At 42.8% G+C, this 23,310-nt stretch overlaps 1 protein-coding gene across 4 annotated transcripts in view; it reads right to left on the bottom strand.

Moving 5' to 3' along the window:
• Positions 1-23,310, bottom strand: part of CDKL5 (cyclin dependent kinase like 5) — a 205,190-nt gene that overhangs the window by 81,781 nt on the left and 100,099 nt on the right. For all 4 annotated transcript variants that reach the window (XM_004597484.2, XM_058658520.1, XM_058658517.1 and 1 more), the window contains one exon: positions 10,693-10,738. In XM_004597484.2, the coding sequence (XP_004597541.1) occupies positions 10,693-10,738 (46 nt within the window). The remainder of the gene's footprint in view (positions 1-10,692; positions 10,739-23,310) is intronic.

Below are 23,310 nucleotides of genomic sequence, written 5' to 3'. Positions count from 1 at the left end.
TAAGTAGCTGGACTCCATGCTCAATCATCCTTTTTTAAAGTTACTTTGCTATTGCCATGTATTCACCAATCGTGTGACAAGGGAAGAGCCATTGGCTGTATTTACTTCATGACAGCATTTATGGGCTTAGGGGTGTTATTAATGATCATAAATGTATATGTATTCTTGACCCCAGGGCACTACTGGTTTTCTGGATCCTGCATCTTTTGTAATCTTGTGTTGGAGAAGACACAGGATTATGAATGGGGGAAGAATGGGAGAAGATAAATCCCCTTTGCCTTAGTGCCCGATAAGTGGCCCATGAGGAAAGAATCTTGATTGAATTTGAACTGTAATGCTGCATCAAGGTGGAGGAATCCACCAGGGGGGAGGGGAGGGGGAGGGGGAAGGGGATTCCCAGAGCCTATGAAACTGTCACATAATGCTAAATATTAATAAAAAAAAGGATGATTGGCATTATCATCAACATGTGACCTTGCTGATAAAGCCAGAATGGATGGATCAGAATACATCTGGCAAAAGGACCATGGGAAATACAATCAGTAAGACCTGGATTTCTGACTCAGCTTTTTAACCAAGTAACCATGTTACTCTGGGTTTAACCATGTTACTATGTAATTTCCTGTTAGTAAAATTTAAAAAGTACCCCACCCCACTTCCTCCCAGTCATATAGCCTTTTCTAAACCTAATAATCTATTATTTCTTTTCATACAATTTTATCAGCCTAAAACTTGGGATAGTGTTGTATTCTGTTGCAGTATACATTATTCAACTTTATACCAACTCCACTTAATAATGGTTACAGGGAGAAAACAATAAGCTTTCAGAAAAAAGCACAAAAAACCACCAAGCATGTAGAGCCCAAACCACCTCATTTCCACAGCTTCTAGGAAATTATGTCACTCGCTTATGCCACTCACAGGTGTCAAAAAGTTGGAATAAGCAGCAAGTATCAAAATTGTAATGAATGGGAATAGGCAGGAAGTGGAGCTATTAATTTCCTAAGTGCAAGCAAAATGTGCATTCTTCATTACTTGATACATCAGATATTTTTGTTTCTCTAAGTATATATCCTGAACTGCCTTGCACTTTATGATGAAAACTGCAGCAATAAACAATTAAATGATGGGAGAAGGAAACACACACTCCACTTCCACAGGCTTTTATCCACAGAGGTTCAGGAAGCGGCAAAGCACTTCAGTGAGAGAGTTTTTCAGTCATTTAGTAGCATAGCCCACTCAGAGTTAGAAAAATCACTACCTCCTAGCTGTAAGAAGATGTCTGGATTCTTCATGTCAGCTTAGCATCTCCAATACACAAATGAAATCAAATCTCAAAAAGATAACTTTCACATTCTACCTCATAACCTGAGCAGAACACAGGGAAATAGCACTCGGGAAACAGTGTTAAAACACCCAGGTTCAAGTCTAGATTTTGCTACTGTTAGCCAAGTGGCCAAGCAAGGCAACTACAACTAAATACCAAGAGAATCATTAAAATAAATATTTAAGATCATAGAAGCCAGAAAAATGCAAAGTAAATGTGTGCAGGTTTGTGTCCCAGCTGCTCAGCTTCCAATTCAGCTCCCAGCTAATGGCCTGGGAAAAGCAGCAGAAGATGGTCTGCGGGTTTGGGTCCCTGCCACCCACATGGGAGACCTCCTGGAAGAAGCTCCTGGTTCCTGGCTTCAGTCGGGCCCAGCACTGGCCATCACGACTAACTGGGCATTCAATCAGCAGATGGAAGAGTTCTTGGTCTCTATCCCTTCCCCCTACCTGTAATGCTTTCAAATAAATGAATAATCTTAAAGAGAGAGAGAGAACTTCCATGTGCTAGCTGCTTGTATGCACACTGACTTCGTCTTCAGTTATCCCTGAGGGGTTCACCTGAATGTAGAAGCAACTGTGACAAAGTCCCGTGCAGATACATGCACATACATACCATTCAGAGGAGTAAATGGCAGGGCAGAAAAGGAATGCTAAGCAAAAAAGAAACAAAAACCCAACCTACTTCTAAGTTTACCAGCAAGGCAACTACAGCTAAACATCAAGAGATCCATTAAAGTAAAATAACAATATTTAAGAAGAAAGATCATAGGAGCCAGAAAAATGTAAAGTGATGAAAAGAGGGAAAACATCATCTAAAGATGCACTGAAACTCTCTTATAACTCTATTTTTAAAGAACTGTGAGCTTGGAAAAGAAATTCAGGAATAGCTGTAACCTACTTTATAAAATCACAAACCTGCCATTTTTGTATAGCCAAAGAGCCCCTCCAAATGGACTTTTAAGTGGATATACTAAAAAAGTCAATTCATCTTTATACAAAACCATGGGGGTACCGTGTTTGAGACCGGCTGTCCTGATTGAAGAAAGAACAGCAGCAACAGGAAAATCAATGTGGCCAGGAGGATTGAAGGCTGTGCTGCTGTTATATAAACAAAGGCGGGGCGGCCGGGAGAAGAGACTTCAATCCTCAGAGATAAGGGGCAAGGAAAAGCGAAGGGGACATTTATGAAACCATTAAAAGTGCAAAATGGTCACAAAATCTAAGAATTCCTAAAGTCTGAGAGTCACTTGGGGCAAGTGTGGCAAAATCACAACCAACTAGAATGCTCAAGCTCAGCTCATCGAGTTCCTGGTTTAATCAAAGGTTCTCTTACAGAGAAATCAGGCACTCAAATTTAAGGAATCAAGACGATGAACTTTTGTGTTGTATAGAAGAGGAGACCAGAAGACTCCAGATCCAGAGATTAGAGCATTCTAGTGTCTCAGCAAAAACAAGAGTGAAGTAAATTGAGAAGAAGTAAGAAATGGTCAAGCATATTGTACTAATTAAGAAAATATGTTTATCCCAAGACAAAAATATTTATCTACAAAAAATATAAGCAACAGCAGGACAGGAAATTCCAGCAAATTTATTTGATATAAAACCAGAGAGACAACCTAAATTCCATTTCACACATGGACTGCTGCACCACTCCTGGCCACATACTGAGGCCCAGTGACAAGCCAGGAGCCATTCTTCTCCCTTCACCATTTGTACATTCAAGCAGAGACTCCAAGTCCAAAGATGCAAAGGGAAGCTCCAAATGTCTGTCAAACTCTAGACCACAGGCTCTCTTAAAGGATGAGCAGATTATAGATTATTAATTGTGTAGTCAGTGATCTCAGATGAGTTAATAAACTGAAGAAAGAGAAGGGGAGGGGGAAATGGGGGGCCTAGGCTATGGCAACATTAGTTAAAATGCCACTTGGGATGCTCTCTCCTACCATCCCTGCTCCAGATTCCAGTTTCATGCCAATGGACACCCAGGGAGGCAGCAGGTGATGGCAAGTAATTGGCTTCCTGTCAGCCCATGTGGGAGACCCAGATTACGTTCCCAGTTCCTGCTTTTTGTTATTGTGGGCATTTAGGAAGTGAGGCAGTGGATAAGAGATTTGTATCTCTCTTTCCACCTTTCAAAAAATAAAAATTTTCTACAATATGAAGACAGGTACATGTAAATTAAACTTCTGCCTGAAACACCAGCATCTAATATGAATGCTGGTTTGAGTCCCAGCTGCTCCACTTCTGATTCAGCTCCCTACTAATGCGTGGATGGTGGCCCAAAAACTTGGGCCCCTGCTACCAACGTGGGAGACCCGGAAGCAGCTTCTGGATCCTGGATTCAGCTTGGTCTAGCCCTGTCGTTGTGGTCATTTGGGGAGTGAACCAGTGCATAAATACTCTTATTTTTTCTCTATCTCCCCCCAACTCCACAACTCTGCCTTTAGCATAAATGAATCTTTTTTAAAAATTGGAAGACAGCAAACATTTATATACATATCTGCATGTAAATGATTCAACACTGATATATTATAATCTAAATATCAAACCTCATTGCACAACCCTGCCGTTACAGGAAGAGTAAGAGAAGTAGGCTAAGTTTATACTTATACATAGTCTCAAAAATGTTAACTAACCCCTAGTACCTTTATAGTCTGTGGTCATTTTTTCTCTCTAAAAAAATCTGAATAATAAGCAGAATTGATTCAATGACTTCTGGTGGTTTGTATATTTATTATTTAATGTTCCTTGTGGAAACTTAACATTACTAGGCAAATTTACAATAGTTTCAATCCTGATCCAAAAATAATTCTCTGAGAGGCAGGTACTGTGGCATGGTAGATGGTAGATAAGAGTGCCTTCCTGATAATATGCACCTTGGGAGGCAGCAGGTACTTGGGACTAACCTTCCTTCTACCCATCTGAGACACCAGCTAGAATTCCTATCTCCTGGCTTTGCTCAATCCTCAGCTACTGCAAGCATTTTAGGAATGCACCAGCAAACGGAAGTTACCTCTCTCCATTCCGTCCATCTTTCCTATCTTTCTGTCACTCTGGCTTTCATATAAATAAAGATTTTTAAAGGTAATTCATTATCTGATACTTCAAATTTACAATGAAGTGAAACAAGCAAAAGTCATCAAAACAAGATGAAATTAAGTGATCCAATATAAAAATCTGTTATGTGGGGCCCAGCGTGGTAGCCTAGCGGCTAAAGTCCTTGCTTTGCATGCACCAGGATCAGATACAGGCACCAGTTGGGATCTCAGTTTCCCATCCAGCTTCCTGCTTGTGGCCTGGGAAAGCAGCAGAGGATGGCCCAAAGCCTTAGGACCCTGCATCTGCATGAGAGACCCAGAAAAAGATCCTGGCTTTGGATCGGCTCAACTCCAGTCATTGCGGCCACTTGGGGAGTGAACCAGTGGAGGGAAGATACTTATCTCTGGCTCTCCTCTCTGTAAATCTTTCTAGTAAAAATTAATAAATCTTTAAAAAATATGTCATGCTTCCCTCTAACAGGTTTTAAGATTTATTTAAAAATATAAATTTAAAAATTTTAAAAGAGTTATAGACAGAGGAAGACACAGAGAGAGGGAGAGAGAGAAATCCTCTATCTACTATTCAGTTCCCAGATGGTTGAAATGGCCAGGGGTGGGTCAAGCCAGAACCAGGAGCCAGGAGCATCTTCCAGGTCTCCCACAGGGTACAGGGGCCCAATAACTTGAACCATCTTCTGCTGTTTGTCCAGGTACATTAGCAGGTACCTAGAATGAAGCAGAGGAGTCAGGACACAAGCCAGGACCAGTATGGGAGGCTGGTATAACAGGGGGCAGCTTTAATCTGCTATGTCACACCAGGAAGTTTATCCCCACCAGAAAGAATCACAGACAAAGACCCTAACAAATGACACCAGGGCCTGGCGCCGTGGCCTAGCGGCTAAAGTCCTCGCCTTGAACGTGCCCTGAGATCCCATATGGGCGCCAGTTCTAATCCTGGCAGCTCCACTTCCCAGCCAGCTCCCTGCTTGTGGCCTGGAAGGCAGTTGAGGACGGCCCAATGCATTGGGACCCTGCACCCACGTGGGAGACCTGGAAGAGGTTCCTGGTTCCTGGCTTCGGATCGGTACAGCTTTGGCTGTTGCGGCTCACTTGGGGAATGAATCATCGGACGGAAGATCTTCCTCTCTGTCTCTCCTCCTCTCTGTATATCTGACTGTAATAAAATAATAAATAAATCTTTAAAAAACAAACAAACAAAAAAAACAAAAAAAAACACCAAATGACACAATATCAGCTACCAATCGGGGGGGAGCTGGAAATACTGAAAAAGATAGACAAAGTATATGCAAGAAAATTGACAAAGAAATGTGTGTATCTTTTTAACAAGCTTTTTTCTATTGTGGACATCATTCATTCACCTATCCTACAATTTTACCATAAAAATTGCTCTTCTAGGCCCAACACAATAGCTCAGTGGCTAAATCCTCGCCTTGCATACATCAGGATCCTATATGGGTGTTGTTTCGTATCCTGGCTGTTCCACTTCCCTCCCAGCTCCCTGTTAGTGACCTGGGAAAGCAGCAAAAGATAGCCCAAATCCTTGGGACCCTGCACTTGTGTGGGAGATGCAGAAGAAGCACCAGGCTCCTGGCTTCAGATTGGTTCAGCTCCAGCCATTGGGGCCACTTGAGGAGCCAGTAAACAGAAGATCTTCCTCTGTGTCTCTCTCTTTCTTTGTAATCTTAGACTTTCCAATAAAAAAATAAATCTTGAAAAAAAATTGCTCTTCTGGGGCTGGTGCTGTGGTATATCATGTCAAGTCCCACCTGCTCCACTTCTAATCTAGCCCTCTGTTAATGTGCCTGGGGAAGCAGTGGAAGATGACACAAGTGCTCATGTCCCAACATCTGTGTGAGAGACCCAGAAGAAGCTCTTGGGTTCAGATCAGCACAACTCTAGCCTTGGGGCCATCTGGAAAGTCAATGAATGGATGGAAGATCTTTGTCTCTCCCTCAAGCTGTCTCTTGCCTTTGAAATAGTTTTTTTTTAATTTGCTCTTCTTCCCAAATAGATTAATACTTGTTTTTTTTTTATCTAAGATACACCAGAGTTTCTATTATACCCTAAATTGTGTTCTATATGGAAAACTTATTTCCATTATTTTTGCTTCATTTTTCTGACTCAAAGTTCCAATATTATGTTTATTTTTAAGTTTTGGCTCCCATTTTAATACTGATTTATTATCCTGGGTAATAAAGAACTCTTGAACTAAATTAGGCCACAATATTATCATGATACTCTTCATTAAATTTTTTTTCTTGGAGAGACTGCAGCTCCTATCCACTTCACTCACCCAAAGCCCACGATGGCTGGAGCCAGAGCTTGGAGCTAGGAACTCAATCCACATTTCCCATGTGGGTGGCAGAAATCCAACTACTTTAGTCATCAGCACTGCTCCCAGAGACAGCAGGTTTAAGTCAGGAACTGGAGCTAAAATTGAATCCAGGCATTCCAATAGGGGCCACAGGATTCTTAACTGGTATCTTTATGTCTCAGAATAAATATCAGTGTTTGTTTTTTTTAATATTATAATCTCACTGAAAATTGAGGTAGGTTGGCTCAGAATTAAATGGTTTACACAGCTTCATCCAATAACTATGCGTTGTTCACTATACATGTACCCTCTTTATTTAAACAAGATGCTCTGTCGATAGGGAAAAGGTAAAGCCTTAAAAAAGCATTTGATCTCATAGGGAGAACTAGAAAAAGCAGACAAGTGAGTCTATGATAGGACTAGAACTATGCAGTATAGGAATACTTGCATGTATCTGCAGATTCTAGCATAGAAGGGTTCTGGCATATATAGGCATTCACAGGTATACACTGATGCAGTGGGCTAGGAGATAAAGCTGCATTCTTGTAAGGGATGCTGAGCAATAATGGTCTGGCAGCAATGAATGTAGTATGGATTAATGTTTTGTCAGATCAATGAATTACAGGCGGATCAAGGAGCTTCCATGTCTAGACTATTCAGCTCCTCCTGGATGCCACAGCTAGAAACAATCTCTCCTCGAAACTATACAAGTTTCACATCTCCAGTTAACTGTTCTCTGCCTTGTATCATCATGATTGATTTATAAGCATTAATTCCATGGATAGGTTATAAGTTTTTTGAAAGTATCCACACATGAAGTGTTTTCATAGTTCTGATAGTGCCTGTAGTACCTGGGTCAGAGTTCAGTGACAGTCAACAGATATTTTGTTGATTACCACACTGAAGGTATCATAACACAGGTAAAAAAATATGATTCAAGCTAAGAATTGGTATGCACAGAATATAAATAATGAAGAGTAAGGTAGTGGACTTTTTTTAAGAAAAGCAATGGCATACATGGCCCAGATTGTTCTTTTTATATACCTCTGATGACAACTATTGTTTCTGCTGGCGACCGATGCTTGCTGACGTGCCCTCCAAGTCTGTATACAGCAAAAGCAGTGTTTGGATCTACTGCAGCCATCACTCCATTTAGGAGATAAGCCCTGCCTCCGTGATACCTGTCTTCAGTCCAAAGTCTCTGCTCAAAGAGCTGATTTCCAATGATCTCAGAGTGCGTTGGCCTAGGGCTACTGCTTAGATCTCATATACCCTTTGAAGAATGCCTCCTGCCCAACCCCCTTGCCTTCACCAAGAATAAATGAAACGCTGTTCTTCTAAGGCCACCCACACAATGGCTGCTCAAGTTCCCAGCTGATCTGCATGTGCTCCATATAGGCAGCAGATCCCAGCTGGGATGCATCAAATACTATTGAAGCTATCTATTCTGGGACATTTTTGGTAGCAAGACCTTGGTGCTACTTTATATGCGCTAAGCTGTGAGGTCAGGGTGACGAAACTGTTCATCAATTTGCAGGCTGGTGTCTTACAGCTCTTTTTTTTTAAAGATTTATTTATGTTTTATTACAAAGTCAGATATACAGAAAGGAGGAGAGACAGAGAGGAAGATCTTCTGTCCGAGGATTCACTCCCCAAGTGACTGCAACAGCCAGTGCTGCACCAATCCGAAGCCAGGAGCCAGGAACTTCCTCTTCCAGGTCTCCCACGCGGGTGCAGCGTCCCAATGCTTTGGGCCATCCTCAACTGCTTTCCCAGGCCACAAACAGGGAGCTGGATGGGAAGTGGAGCTGCCGGGATTAGAACCGGTGCCCATATAAGATCCCGGGGCATTCAAGGCGAGGACTTTAGCTGCTAGGCCACGCCGCCGGGCCCTGGTGTCTTACAGTTGTTAGTAAAAATGTGCTGAACAAGCTAAGTCATCACTGGTGTTTTCATACTTCTGATTAGACGTGAAGACTGAAGCTATGCTACCATCTCCTGCACCTGCATCACTGTTTTTAAATATCAGGCTATAACTCATTTATAGTGAAATTAACATATCTGATGCCATAAGAGAAATTTATGTGAATTTACATGACCAGGAGAGAATGGAAACCGCGTACCTCCCGCAACTACAATAAAGCAGTTTCTGACACACTTCTGCTTCAGGTACATACTGAAGAGCATATGCATGAACACTGGGTTCGATATAACAATTCTACCATGGATCTCTGTCCAAAACTGAGGGAAAAAATGTTGCCTACAATTGCATAAATGTCATGCAAATTTTCATGATCAACTTCATCTTTTGGCTATCTTTGAACGGTCAATAGTATGGATTTAAACATAATGAATCAGGTCAACACATAGGCTCAACTGGCTAATCCACTTCCCAGAGTCAGCAACCCATATGGCCACCAGTTCATGTCCCGGCTGCTCCACTTCCCATCCAGCTCCCTGCTTGTGGCCTGAGAAAGCAATAGAGGATGGCCCAAAGCCTTGGGACCCTGCACCCGTGTGGGAGACCTGGAAGAGGCTTCTGATTCCTGGCTTCAGATGGGATCAGCTCTGGCCATTACCATTTGGGAAGTGAACCAGCAGATAGAACATCTTTCTATCCTCTTCTCTGTAAATCTGCCTTTCCAATAAAAATAAATAAATCTTTAAAAAAAAAAAAGACATAATGAGCCACTGAAAGGCTCAATTGTGAATTTTGTTGACCGGCGTAGGCTAATTTTAACACTTCATTTAAAATGGTCTGGGGTTATGTGTAGGGCCTGGCATGATGGCCTAGCAGCTAACGTCCTCGCCTTGAACGCCCTGAGATCCCATATGGGCGCCAGTTCTAATCCCAGCTCCACTTCCCATCCAGCTCCCTGCTTGTGGCCTGGGAAAGCAGTGGAGGACTTGCACCCACGCGGAAGAACCAGAAGAGGATCTGGCTCCTGGCTCCGGATTGGCACAGCACCGGCTGTTGTGGTCACTTGGAGAGTGAATCATTGAACAGAAGATATTTCTCTCTGTCTCCTCCTCTCCGTATATATCTGACTTTGCAATAAAAAATAAATAAATCTTTAAAATAAGTAAAATAAATTAAATGGTCTGGGGTATGTGTGACTAAGGCCGCCAAGCATGATACTTCCTCTTGGAAAGTTTTTTTTAAAGATTTATTTATTTTTATTACAAAGTCAGATATACAGAGAGGAAGAGAGACAGAGAGGAAGATCTTCCGTCCGATGATTCACTCCCCAAGTGACCGCAATGGCCAGTGCTGCGCTGATCTGAAGCCAGGAACCTGGAACCTCTTCCAGGTCTCCCACGTGGGTGCAGGGTCCCAAGACTTTGGGCCGTCCTCGACTGCTTTCCCAGGCCACAGGCAGGGAGCTGGATGGGAAGTGGAGCTGCCGGGGTTAGAACTGGCGCCCATATGGGATCCCAGGGCACGTTCAAGGGGAGGATTTCAGCTGCTAGTCCACGCCGCCGGGCCCGGAAAGTTTTTATTCTCCCAGTGAGTTAATCTAAATGTCAAATCACTCCCTCCTCCACAGTGACTATCTCTTGTCCTTGTATTTCTCACTCTGACTAGGGTTGGAGAATGCAGCAACCAATACTGAAACCTTTCACTCAACACTCTTGTGTGGACCACAGAAGTATTTGCTTCAAATCATTCTCTTTTTTCATTTTATTTATATTTGAAAATAGCACAGCCAACAAGGTTTCCACACAGCCTTTGGAGCAAGATTTCTAGTACTGATAATCTCTTAAGATACAAAATGAATTTTCTAAAATGAAATTTGTAAAGATTCACACAGAAGGAATATTTCTTGGTTTCAAAGCAAAGCATGACAATAAGTACAGTGTACTGGATTTCTGACACTGATTTTACAATCTCAAAAAACAGACAGGGTCTAAAAACATAGATTCTACCTTTTTCACAACCCATTTTTCAAAAACTTAACAGAAAGAAGTTATATATATATGTATATATACCTTCACTGTCCTTGAATTTCTTAATTGCGACAATTTCATGTGTTTCCTGCAAAAGAAAAGAGACAAAAGGAAAGTCATTCTGTAATATTTCTCCAACTGGGGACCCAAACTGCCTGGGGGGTCTTGTGGGGGTGGGGGGAACATATTCTTGACCAAACTAACAAGATTCTAGAATGTAAAAGAATAGATCAGTGAACTCCTCAGTTCTTCACTTCTTTAATTCTCTTTCTTACCATGCTGCAGAAATCATCCAGGAAAGAAAAAGGGAGAGGGTAAAGGGCAAAGCAGCACCCGCAACATGGCGTGCCTAAGTCAGAACCCGCGGCGTCCCTCAGCGATGCTCAAGCGCCAGGCCGAGTAGCTCCTACCCTGCCCCTTGCAATCCAGACACTCATCTTCAGAGTTTTAAGGACCAAGAAAGGATCTCTAACAATACTTCCTAGTACTGGTGGCAACTTGACCTTTCCCAAGTCACTTCACTTACCTTTTCCTAACACCAACCTAGGTTGGTGACCCCCTTAATATTCATGGTTATTGCCAAATCCAAGGTGAGATAAAATTCTGTCACCAATCATAACATTTCTTCTGCCTCCATTTATATCACCCGATTTAATAGAATTAGTTTGGGGGCAAGATTCTATTTTAAACCAAAAATGACTGTTCCCCCCCTCCCCTTCTTGGTAGGTGGAGGGAGAAGAAAGTAAGGGTTGGAAAGAAAATGGAAATGCTAAGAACTCAGTACTACCAGGCTAGGCAACTTGTGTCTAGTAAAGGGCTATAAAATTCTTGGGGGGGGGGAGTAATTAATACAGAACCTTCAAAACTCATCCATCAGATAGAAGGCCTTCTGAATGACCCAAGCCTGCCCTTCTTTAAGTAGGTACACTTTCAGATCCAATCTTTTAATACAATGTTGCATCTGCATCATAACAGACTTTAAAACTATACACAACAGCAGAAGAGCGTATGAGCTCTTCTCCAAAGCCCTTTTCAAAAGCAAGAGGAATCATGGAAAGAAGGCAGGGATGTGGAGAATCAAGGAAGGAGAGACAGAGACCATTTTCATCATTGTGTTTTAAGACAAAGCTAGGCCTGTATTTGCAAATAAAAGCATTGTTGTTTCTCAGCTTTCATGCCTGTGCTATAGCAGATAACATTATCAGGAAATGTTAGAAGCTATTAAGGAAAATGACACTTCTAGATTATTGTGGGTTCTTTTCTCATTTTTTTATTATATATATATATATATATTTTTTTTTTTACTAGCATGTGATAATGGCTCATGTTTCCAGGGTACCACGTGGCATTCCAACACACGTACACAATGTGGAGCAATGGACAGAACTATACAAGGTATAGAAAACTTTTGGGCTACAACTCCTTTGTACATTTATGGACCTGAAAGCTGAAAGACATTCATTCTTTCTGACGCAACTATTATTGGAAAGATAATCATCAACACCAAGTAATGTGGGAAATCACCAACTCTGGTATTAGCGCAAGGAGTACCATGGTGACTATTCCACCTGTTACTCTCCTAATATACAAGTTTCATATTCTTGTACCTTTGCAAATGGCTCTAGCTAGCTACCTACAGAACTAACTACGAAGAATGTCTTGCTTTTAGCTCACAGTACAAAAGAGCTGGTAGCATAATGGGCTTTGAGGAATAGAGTCAAACATTTTTTTCCTCAACTACACTCCCTCCCCACACACATATATGGTTTATGTATAGTATTAAATTAAGCAATGAATCCAAACAAATAATGTTTTTAACATAAAACATATTTGACATTGAGTAGAAAGCATGCAATTAACGGTAGAAGAAGCTGGAAAGAATTGAACATTTCAGTTATACTAAAACTGCTTATAAAAATAATGCAAAGTAACTATAGAAAATATAAAAAGACTATAAAGGGCAAAAAAATGACTATAAAGATATCAAAAAGATTACCCTAATCTTTGCTAACATTTCAGTATATTTTTTCCTGTAAATTTTTCTCTACTTTTAATTGTAATATAGGTTGAGTGTCCATCATTCAAAATGGTTAGAACCCAGCAGTAGACAATTGCCTAGGTTGCACTGTACCTAGGCAAGTGTTGCATTGCTAGGAGAAAAGCAACTAACAGCTGCAGGGCATCCTGGGCCTGGTTAATGCCAAATTTCTGCTAACTACACGAGTGTCCAAAATATAGTTACCTATTCTATTTTTCTTTAAGACATTGGGTGGGGGGCAGGTGCCAGAACACCAGCAGACAGGGTCTGGGACTGGCACACAAATGTGCGTGGGCCCTGGGTAGGCAAGCAGGGCTCCAGGCTGGCATGGCACGTCAATGGGTTTGGGGATCTGTGGGCATGGTGGGCTGTGGATCGTACAGGGAGGTGGGTCTAGAGATGTGTGGGAGGGAGGACTGCTGAGGAAGAATATGAAAGGTGAGGAGTGACTTCTGGGGGACTTCCACCAACCTGGCTACTGCACTTAACAGATAAACAAGTGGCTAAGACTGGGTAGTATAGAGGAGGGAAACAGAAGGACATTTTGGGATCAAACCAATACACTCACCCAGGTGGGAGATCTGAGCTGGAACTGTTATCAACCAGCACCTATCAGTGCACACAAAAGCCATGACTGGGGGACACGACTGGCAGGGCTCAAGTAAAATAATCACCAGTGAGTGTCGAGGCAGGATGTGGACCACGTCAGGCTGGGCCATGATACAAGCCAGCTCACAAGAAAATTGGGTAGGGAGCAGATTCTATGGGTGATAGTGGGCTCACCTTTGTGCGATTGCCAAACCAGCTGGTTTGCTTAAGGGCTGGAATGATGACAGGCTGAGCTAGGCATGACCATGTAACTCAACAACACTCATGGTTACTGGGGTTGGGGTCAGGCCGGACTGGTCTAGGCTGGAGTACCTGCAGGTGCACCCAAGAATTGGGTGTGCAGCAAACAGGGCCGCAACATCCACCAGCACACTCAAAGGCCAAGACTGGGGCACAAATTGTGCCAGGTAAGGGGCTAACATCCTCTGACACACATGAGATCTGGGTCTAGGAGTAGGCCTGGTGAGGGAACTTGGGGAACTCTCCTGGTGGGCTATTGCTACCACTGGTGAGTATGGGATTCAGGGCTGGGTGTTAGTCAGGCTGGGAAGGGCTACTTCACCGGCTAGCAGGTGTGTGGATTAGCTCTGTAGGGGGCAGACTGGGCAGAGCAAGGCCAAACTACAGCACACTTGAAGGTGCAGGAGCCAGGATGGGGTGTGAGCCATCCCAAGCTAGGCTAAGCTATCACACCTACCAGCTTCCATGAGCCAGGAGGGAGGCAGGCTGGGCGGGGGTAGGCTGGGTAGGGCTAGGTTGCAATACCCACTAATGAGAGTTGGCACTGGGGGTGGGCCAGGCCAGGCCAGGCCAGGTGATGGGTTATGCAAGGCTGGGTCAGAGCAAACACGATCACGTACAAGAGCCGTGACTGGGAGCAAGCTTGCTCAGAGAGTTAAGGGGATGCCTCTGCTGGGCTGCGGTTCTCACTAGTGAGGCATGAGAGCTGGAATGGGGGCAACAAACTGGGCTGGAAATGGCTGCAGCATCCCTCTGCAAGGGTGTTGGTTGGGCCTGGGATATGCCAGACTGGGCTAGGTTTCAGCACCCATTGGTGCTCACAAGAGCCAGGGCAGATGTAGGACAGGCTGGGCTAGGTATCTGCACCTGCTGAACCACATGAGAGCTGAGTCTAGGTGTAGAAAGGCAAGGCTGGACTGCAATGCCCAACAGTAAATGGGTGTGGGCCAGTTGGGCAAGGCCGCTGTTCCTGCCAGGACAGGAGGTGGGCCAAGTCAGGATGAGCCAAGGACTCACCTGTGTGCACGTGATTTGCCACTGGGAGCTGACCTGACAGAGGAGCTTGGGGAAGTCCTCTGTCAGACACAGTCCCTGCAGGTGAGCACAAGAAGCAAGGCTGGGAGCAGCCAAGACCAAGCTAGGTTACAGTACTGGCTGGCATGTGTGTGGGTCAAGTCTGGGGACAGGCCAAGTTGGGCCAGTTCATATCACCCACTGACAGGTGTGAGAACCAGTACAAAGTGTAGGATAGGCCAGGTTGGGCTGCAACACCAGCCAGCTCACATTAGGCCTGGGACTGGGGCTGGCTGGGCTAGACTAGGCTGCAGCACCCGCCAGCATAAGCTGGAACTAGGAGCAGGCCAGGCTAAACCAGGCTGCAGCACCTGCTGAGGGATGCTGAGGCGAGGCAAGCCATTCCAGACTGAATCACAGCTTCCACCAATCCATGTAAGACCCAGGATGGGGGTAAGCTGCGAGGACTCACCTGCTGGGCCACTGTTCTTGCTTGTGACCTGGGGTTGGGGTAAGACAAGGTTGGTCAGGGCTACAAAGTCCACTGCCCTGCATGTGAGCTGGGTTAGGGAAAGAGCCAGGCTGGGCTAAGAGATCACATCCACTGGTGCAAGCATGAGCCAGAGTAAGTGCAGGCTGTTGGGCTGTGCATCAGCATCTGCAAGCAGGTGCCTGGACTAGGGGTAAGTCCTGTCAGACTAGACCATAGAACTACCTGGAGATTGCAAGATCTGGGGCTTGGAGTTGGCCTATAAGGGAAATTATGGGCACCACTCTGATGAGCTGCAACTCCCACTGGCAAGTATGAGAACCAGGGCAGGTGGCAGGCTGGCTAGACAGGCAGTGGCACTGGCTAGCATGAGTGCAGGCTGGATAGTGGGGTCAGTTGAGTTGAACTAGGCTCCAATATCCATTGATGAGTATGAGAGCTGAATGGGATATGAGACAGACTGGACCAGTCTGCTGTACATAGTAGCATGGGCAGGAACTGGGGCTGGGGGCGGGCCTGTTGGGCGGTTATTTGGGATTGCTCCGAATGGGCTACATTTCCCGCTGGTGTGCATGAGGGCCAAGTGTATGGTTGACAGGGTTATGCTTAGCTGCAACATCCATTGGTTTGTGTATGAGATGGGGCTGAGGACACAACTGACCAGGTGACTGCAACCACCACTGTGTGTGTGGCCTGATGTGGGTGACAGACTAAGCCAGGCCCCACGGTTGCAGGTTGGGGTCACCTCTGGTGAGGTTTCTTTGAGGAAAACCCTGTCCCCAACTAGATCACTGGACTCAGAACTCCAAGCACAGAGAAAATCAGAGTTTTTGTGCTCAGACAGTGGACTGCATGTGGCAAATTGGATCTCCACGGTTGCTGAGGCCTGTGCAGTGGACGGCATGCCCAGATGCTTAGGGGAGACATGACAGCTAGCTCATTGAGTTCTGCAGAGGAGGTCTAATATCATGGTAGAGGACAGAGGACAGAATAAATTGGATAGCTCTCCCGAACAAACTTCGACAGTGAGTTCTGGGTGAATAAAAACTCTAAAGTGGACTATGTTGGCCAATGGACCTTGGAAGGATTTCCTCAACTTTGGAGCAATGAAAACAATAGCATCTCAGAACTCTAACCAAAACCTAAGCAGTACCCTCAGAACATGCTCCACATTGGGGACCCTGGGATAACATCAGGTGTCAGTCCCTCATTCCCGGGTACCGATGCAGTAGGGCTGCTGGGAGCAGCCCTCTCCCCTTCTCTCCCTGCTTTCCCCAAATACAGAAGGAAAAACAAGATTGGAGGCAATTGTCTCATCTGCTTTTCCCCATTCCTTGATGCTCCCCACCCTTGTTGAATGTTCACGTGAGCATGTATCCCTCTCTACTATGTAAAAATCATCAAAAATAAAATGAATTTATTATTTAAAAAAACAAAATTGGAGCTAGAAGTATTTTGGATTTTAGGGTAATTTTTGGATTTTGAAAAATTTAGATGGGATTTTCTATTTGAACATCCCTAATCTGAAAAGCCAAAATTCAAAACGCTTGCAGATGCTAAAAAAAAACTTTCAAATTTTAGGAATTACAGACGCTTAGGATATATTATATACCTTATTGCATGCTGCTTTTATTTCATAAACAATTTCTTTAAAATGTTCTAATTTGAAAGGTAGAGTGAGAGAGGTGGATTTATCTTCTATCTGCTGTTTCACGTCCTAAATGTCTACAGCTGTCAGGGCTGGGCCAGGCTGACACCAGAGCCAGGAACTCCACCCACGTGGTTGGGTAGCAGGGATTCAAGTCCTTGAGCCATACCCTATTGCCTCCCATGATACACATTAGCAGGAAGCTGGCTCTGAATTAAAGCCGGGACTTTGATATATGAGTAAGTGTCCTAAGGCCATTTAACAACACCCACTCTCATTAAGTAATTTTTAAAACCATAATCTAAATTTTTTAATTATCTTAATTACATATATTTATGGGGTACAATATAAAATTCAATATCTACATTTATAACATGTGTTGACCAATTTACATAAGTTGGCACTTCCATCTGCTAAAACATTTTAAAATTGCCTTAATTTACACAATTGCACATATTTCTGTGAAAATTTTTATTTAATTGCATTTGAAAAGCTGAGGGATGTTCCCCCCACTGATTTACTTCCCCAAATCCCTGCAACAGCCAGGACTGGGCTGACCTGGAGCTGGGAGTCGCACCCAGCTTTCCCACATGGGTAGTAGGGACCAAAGTACTTCAGTCCCTATTCACTGTCTTACCAGGATATGCATTAGCAGGATTGGAGCAGAACTGGAACTCCAACTCAGCACTCTCATATGGGATGCAGGTGCTCCACATGACACCTTAACTACTACACCAAATACACACTCCTAATTGATAAATAATTATGGGGCACAGTGTGGCATTTCACTAAAGTGTAAGTAAGGTGTACTGGATCAAATCGGGATAACTAACATTTCCATCTCCTATTGTTACTTTATTGTTTAGAATTTCTGATTTCCTCTTGTCTATTTACTCATTAAAAACTAAAAAGTCAGGGGTTTGGCATTGTGGTGTAACGGGTTAAGCCACCATGACCTGCAGTTCCAGCATCCCACATGGGCTCTGGTCCCAGTCACTCCACTTGTGACCCAACTCCCTAATGCCTGGGAAGGCAGCAGAGGATGGCCTAAGTGCTTGGCGCCCTACACCCATGGGGAACCTGAGGAAGTTCCAGGCTCCTGGCTTTGGCCTGGCCCAGCTCTGGCTGTTGCGGGATTTGGAGAGTGTATCAACAGATGGATGATCTCTTTCCCTCTATGTAACTCATTCAAATAAACCTTTTTAAAAATTAATTTAAAATTTTATTTTTATGACGCTTACATAGTTGATTAGGGTGAGAAGGGTTGAAGATTAGGGGAAAGTAGGTGAGACCATTGTTTCCTCAGTTCCAGGGATGGGGAACAGTCACCTAGATCAACCCAGGGTCCCTGATGTGGAGCATGCTCCAAGGGTTCTGCTTAAGTGGTTTCAACAGTTCTGAAATGCTGTCAATCTCATCGATCCAAGGATGAAGGAAATCCTTCCAAGGTCCACTGGCTGACATAGTCCACCTTAGAATCTCCATTCACCCACATATTTGCTGTCAAAACTTGGCTGGGGTAGCTGACCAATTTTTCTGTCTATCCTCTGCCATGATTCAAATAAATAAACCTAAGAAAAAAAAAACAGCAACAATAACAACACAGATGAATCAGGGCCATTGTTGTAGTAGAGCGGATTGGGCCATGGCTGCCTGTGACACTATCATCCCATATAGGTTTCAGTGGGTGTCTCAACTGCTGCTCCACTTCTGATCTAGGTCCCTGCTAATGGCCTGGGAAAGCAGCGGAGGAAGGACCAAGCTGCTGACTCCTGGATTCAGCCTTGCCAAGCCCCAGCCACTGCAGTCATTTAAATGCGAGCCATTTGCAGCAGCAGACAAACTGATGGATTTCCATGCCACCCCGATCCACCCCATCCTATGCTAGCATATGCCCCTATAAGTGAATTTCAAATAAATGAATAAAATATTTTCAAAAATTGACACATTATGAACTATATCAACTCCACTGTGCTGCCGAGCATCAGAACTCACTCCCTTTTAACTTATCTTGATAGCCAATATCCAGCCTTCCTGTTTCTACCTCAAATCCCATTTTTCCAAGCCTCTAGTAACCACTACTCTATATTCAGGTGGACTTTTTTTCTAGCTCCTGTATTTGAGAGAACATGTGCTTCTGTGTTTCACTTAACTCACTTAACGTAATATCCCCAAGTTCCATCCATCTTGCTGCAAAAGATAGGATTTGTATGGCTTCACAATATTCCAAAATGATCATATACCACATTCTCCTTATTTATCAATGGCTGATAAACATCTAGATTGATTCCATATCTCAATTACATTGATTTGATAGGATAGCTCGATCATGTAGTAAATCTATTTTTAGGGTTTTAAAGAAACTTCCATACTATATTCCATAATACCTACACTAATTTACATTCCAGACAGCATATAAAAGTTCCCTTTTCTCCACACCCTCATCAATATTTATTTTTTTAAAGATTTATTCATTTTATTACAGCCAGATATACAGAGAGGAGGAGAGACAGAGAGGAAGATCTTCCGTCCGATGATTCACTCCCCAAGTGAGCCGCAACGGGCCAGTGCGCGCCAATCCAAAGCCGGAAACCTGGAAACTCCTCCGGGTCTCCCACGCGGGTGCAGGGTCCCAATGCATTGGGCCGTTCTCAACTGCTTTCCCAGGCCACAAGCAGGGAGCTGGCTGGGAAGTGGAGCTGCCAGGATTAGAACCGGCGCCCATATGGGATCCCGGGGCTTTCAAGGTGAGGACTTTAGCCGCTAGGCCACGCCGCTGGGCCCATCAATATTTATTTTTACATTTTTCATTAGAGCCAATCTAACTGGGGTATCAGATCATCTCATTCTAGATTTGATTTGTATTTCCATAATAAACCCTTTTCAAACATGTTATAACAAATGACTGCAAGTTTATTTTGGTGAAAAATTTGAAATACATGCATAACTTTTACATAATAGGCACTTCCATGTGCTTTCTGGAGACCCTTCAAATACATGTACTGCAAATTTCTCCTACCAGAAACAAACTTAAATTTTACAAATGCATGATTTTTTTCATAACTGCATCATCAGTGCATAGAATTGAAAGCAGGTAGTAGTTGTTCAATTATCAATTCATGAACATGTAATGCTGAATTCTTCAAAGCTACATCAGTTTTGCTCTTTCTATATTCCAGGTTTCTTTATCTTCCTTTTCTATTTAATAGAGCTCTGCTTTTTAAATTCGTTTCAGTTTATTTTATTTTATTTATTTATTTTGCTTTGTTTCAGTTTGTTATCTCTCTGTGGGGGTTATATCAACTTTACAAAAAATCAATTTTCAGAACTACATATTGCTTCCAAAGATTAGCTTTTAAACAAAAAGCTCACGGTTTTCATACTTTCTCTTCCCCAACCCCCTTTCTTAAACTCATCATTACAAATATGGAAAGAAACCCACTAAAACTTGCAGCTAACAACAAAAAGGATACTTGGATTTTGTTTTCAGTAACATTCATTTCAAATAAAGATTGACATACTGTGAGTTCCATGCCAAAAGCCTAGCTCCCTAGCCTACATTCTTCTCCCTGAAGTTGCCTAAGCTGACACTGCTTGCTTGGGCTGGGTCTGCAGTGAGCTGGAGAGGCCCACGCACCTTGCACTGTCCCACCTAGCACAACCTGCTGCCCACACTCCCCAGCTGCCACATTTCTCTGTGAGGGACTACAAATCCTAGGACAGTGAATACTTCTATCAATCCTTTATTTCTTGCTTTACTGTTGCAAAAGAAGCAAATCCAAATGAAGTAGTACCGGTTCACGGCACGGTATATGAAGACTGGGCAGGGGGAACTGTCAAATCAAGTTTCAGACATGTCCAGCAAAACCTTTTTTGATGCATGTTGTGGTTTGGACTGGGCCAAAGAACAATTTGCTAGTTTCTGGTAGACATCTGTAAAAGCTCCTACTTCCCCTAAATGACCTAGCAACTGAGACAACATCCAATTTTCTTCTAAAACAGTCTGACTTTTTCTCATATCAATCACAACAACTAAACGATGTAACCACCACAATTTCACCTTTAAATGCAGCCACTATTTTATAAAACTTGGGAACACATTTTTAAAGCTGCCTGAATCTGTTTTTGCAAATTGCAATTTTATTTAGTCTTAAATAAATTTAATTATCTTTGTTCTTGTCTAGATTAGTTTTGTTTTTGGTCAACACTGTTTTGGGTGTTTTAGTCTTTGAAAATATGTTATATACATATAGATACTAATATGAGCCATGGGGAACTAAGAACTCCAGCCCTGGCACGGTCAGAGGACAGAAGTCTGGGTGACATGACCATTTTTCAGCACTTAGGGGCACAGACCCAAATCTCTTCCTAGTTCCTTTGGATATTTTACCCAATTGGATTCATGAAGTACAATAAATAACTTTTCAATCCAGTCTGATTAATGAAATAGATTCCTCCTAGGCTCTGCCAATAATTATTGTTATTTCGTTTCTTAATTTATGGACTGCTACACCTTTCTCTCTTTGATTTAAAATACATTCATGGTGAGGGCCCAGCACGACAGCCTAGTGGCTAAAGTCCTCACCTTGCATGTGCCAGGATCCCATATGGGTGTCAGTTCATGTCCCAGCTACTCCACTTCCCTTCCAGCTCCCTGATTTTTGCCTGGGAAAGCAGTTGAGGACGACCCAGAGCCTTGGGACCCTGCACCTGGCTCCTTATGGATCAGCTCAGCTCCAACCGTTGTGACCACCTGGGGAGTGAATCAGTGGACAGAAGATCTCTGTGTCTCCTTCTCTCTATAAATCTGCCTTTCCAATAAAAATAAATGCATCTAAAAATATATATTCACACTGCTAAATGGAAAGGTACGAGGTGATACACTAAGCTTTATTACTTTTTCTCCCACTACACTGAAGTGCTGTATGTAAGTATAAAGAAGAAAAATATATGAAAAATAATTCTGGAAAACTGTGTTTTAAATTCAATCTATTCACAAAGAGATACGATTGCCCCCATAATGTCTGCAACAGAATGTCACCAGCTGTAGTTAGCAAAATAGGCATAAGTTAAGCTGACATTTTAAGCAAAAAATTGAGAATGTGATAAAATATATCAGTAATGCAATAATGACAATTCCATATCTCATCCTTAATTCTACCTCCAAACTGGAAATATATTCTTTGGAGTGCAAAAAGAAAGACTAGGTAGATTTTAGATAACGGTTCCTGGATTGCACTGCTATCTCCAGGAGTGAACAACAGCAGACCACGGGCTTCACATCTCCCAGAATAAATTCCCTCAGCTGAAAACACCTAAATCAGATAAAGAATGAAAACTAAATGTTACGAGTAATAAATATAAAAATATCTAGACTGTTACAAGTCATCCAGTATTTATTTTCAAGATCATGACCCTCCAAACCCAAGCCTCGATGCCTAAACAAGCATACTGGACAGACTTACAGCCACAAACTCACTCCTGTTACTGACTGGCAAATGCTCTCAAATCCAAGTCGTCTCTGCATTAACTGTCCCTTCAGTAAGACTTTGGCAAAGCAACTAATTGGCATCAACAGTCATAAAGCTTACTGAGTTATTTAAAATGTACATTGATTCTACTTTGTTATACTATTCCTAGATTAAAGCATGTCAAAGTCAACTCTATCATTTATTCTCTACTCTGTGAGGAAGTCCTTCCCTAAAAGAAATTCTTTTCTTTCTTCAGCCAAACAGTAAGTTTTTAAAATGTCTGTCCACATTTTATATGCAAATATCCCAACTGTCTCACTGCTTTCACACAATGAAATGTTCTTGCAGCCAGAAAAACAAGCCTACAAACACAGACACAGTATGGCTTTGTAGACTGATACAGCATCTGAAAAAGCTTTATTCTAAGGAGTTTGTTTTTTGTGTTTCAGTCTAAGGGACAAAGAGGTTTCATCCATTTGTTCACTCCTAAATGCCAGCAACAGCCATGGATGTCAGGAACCCGCGAACTTGAACCTTTACTGCTGCCCATTAAGTAAGCTGGAAATGAGCTGGAGCCAGGAACCAAACATGAGCACACCAATGTAAGACACAGGCATCGTAACTGATAGGCTACATACCTGCTCCCAAGGTTACTGTTGTAAGTACTTCATCCTAGGTTAAGTACTTGTTGTGGATTACCTCATTTAATCTTCCAATCTTCACTCTGAGGAAAAGCTTACAATGCTCATTTTACAAATGAAGATATTGAGTTTTAATGAAGTACCACAATCTGCCCCCAAGATCACAGAGCTTAAGACATAGTACAGCTAAGATTTTAAATCCAAGACAAAGGATATTTAAATGCTACTTCTCAAGCATCTCCATGCTACTCTGCCTTTGCAAGCAATATGTGCAAATTTTACTGAAGAAAAGAAGCAAATCAATCAACTGACAAATGCCTATTGGGCATCTGTGTTCTATAGGATTCTCTGTTGCATGCTATGTCTCAGAGGAAAGAGTTAACAAAGCTGCCTCAAGCTCCTAGGCACTTACAACCGGGTGCGTGATTATACACGACAGTAAGTTAAAAAATGTATGACAGGAGCAAAAAAGTACAAATGTTATGTGATATATGTTACAGGAGTTAAAA

Source organism: Ochotona princeps, chromosome X, assembly GCF_030435755.1.
Source record: "Ochotona princeps isolate mOchPri1 chromosome X, mOchPri1.hap1, whole genome shotgun sequence".
NCBI classification, from domain to species: Eukaryota; Metazoa; Chordata; class Mammalia; order Lagomorpha; family Ochotonidae; genus Ochotona; species Ochotona princeps.
Note: the sequence above shows the minus strand (reverse complement) of the source record. Positions and strands in the feature narration are given on the sequence as shown.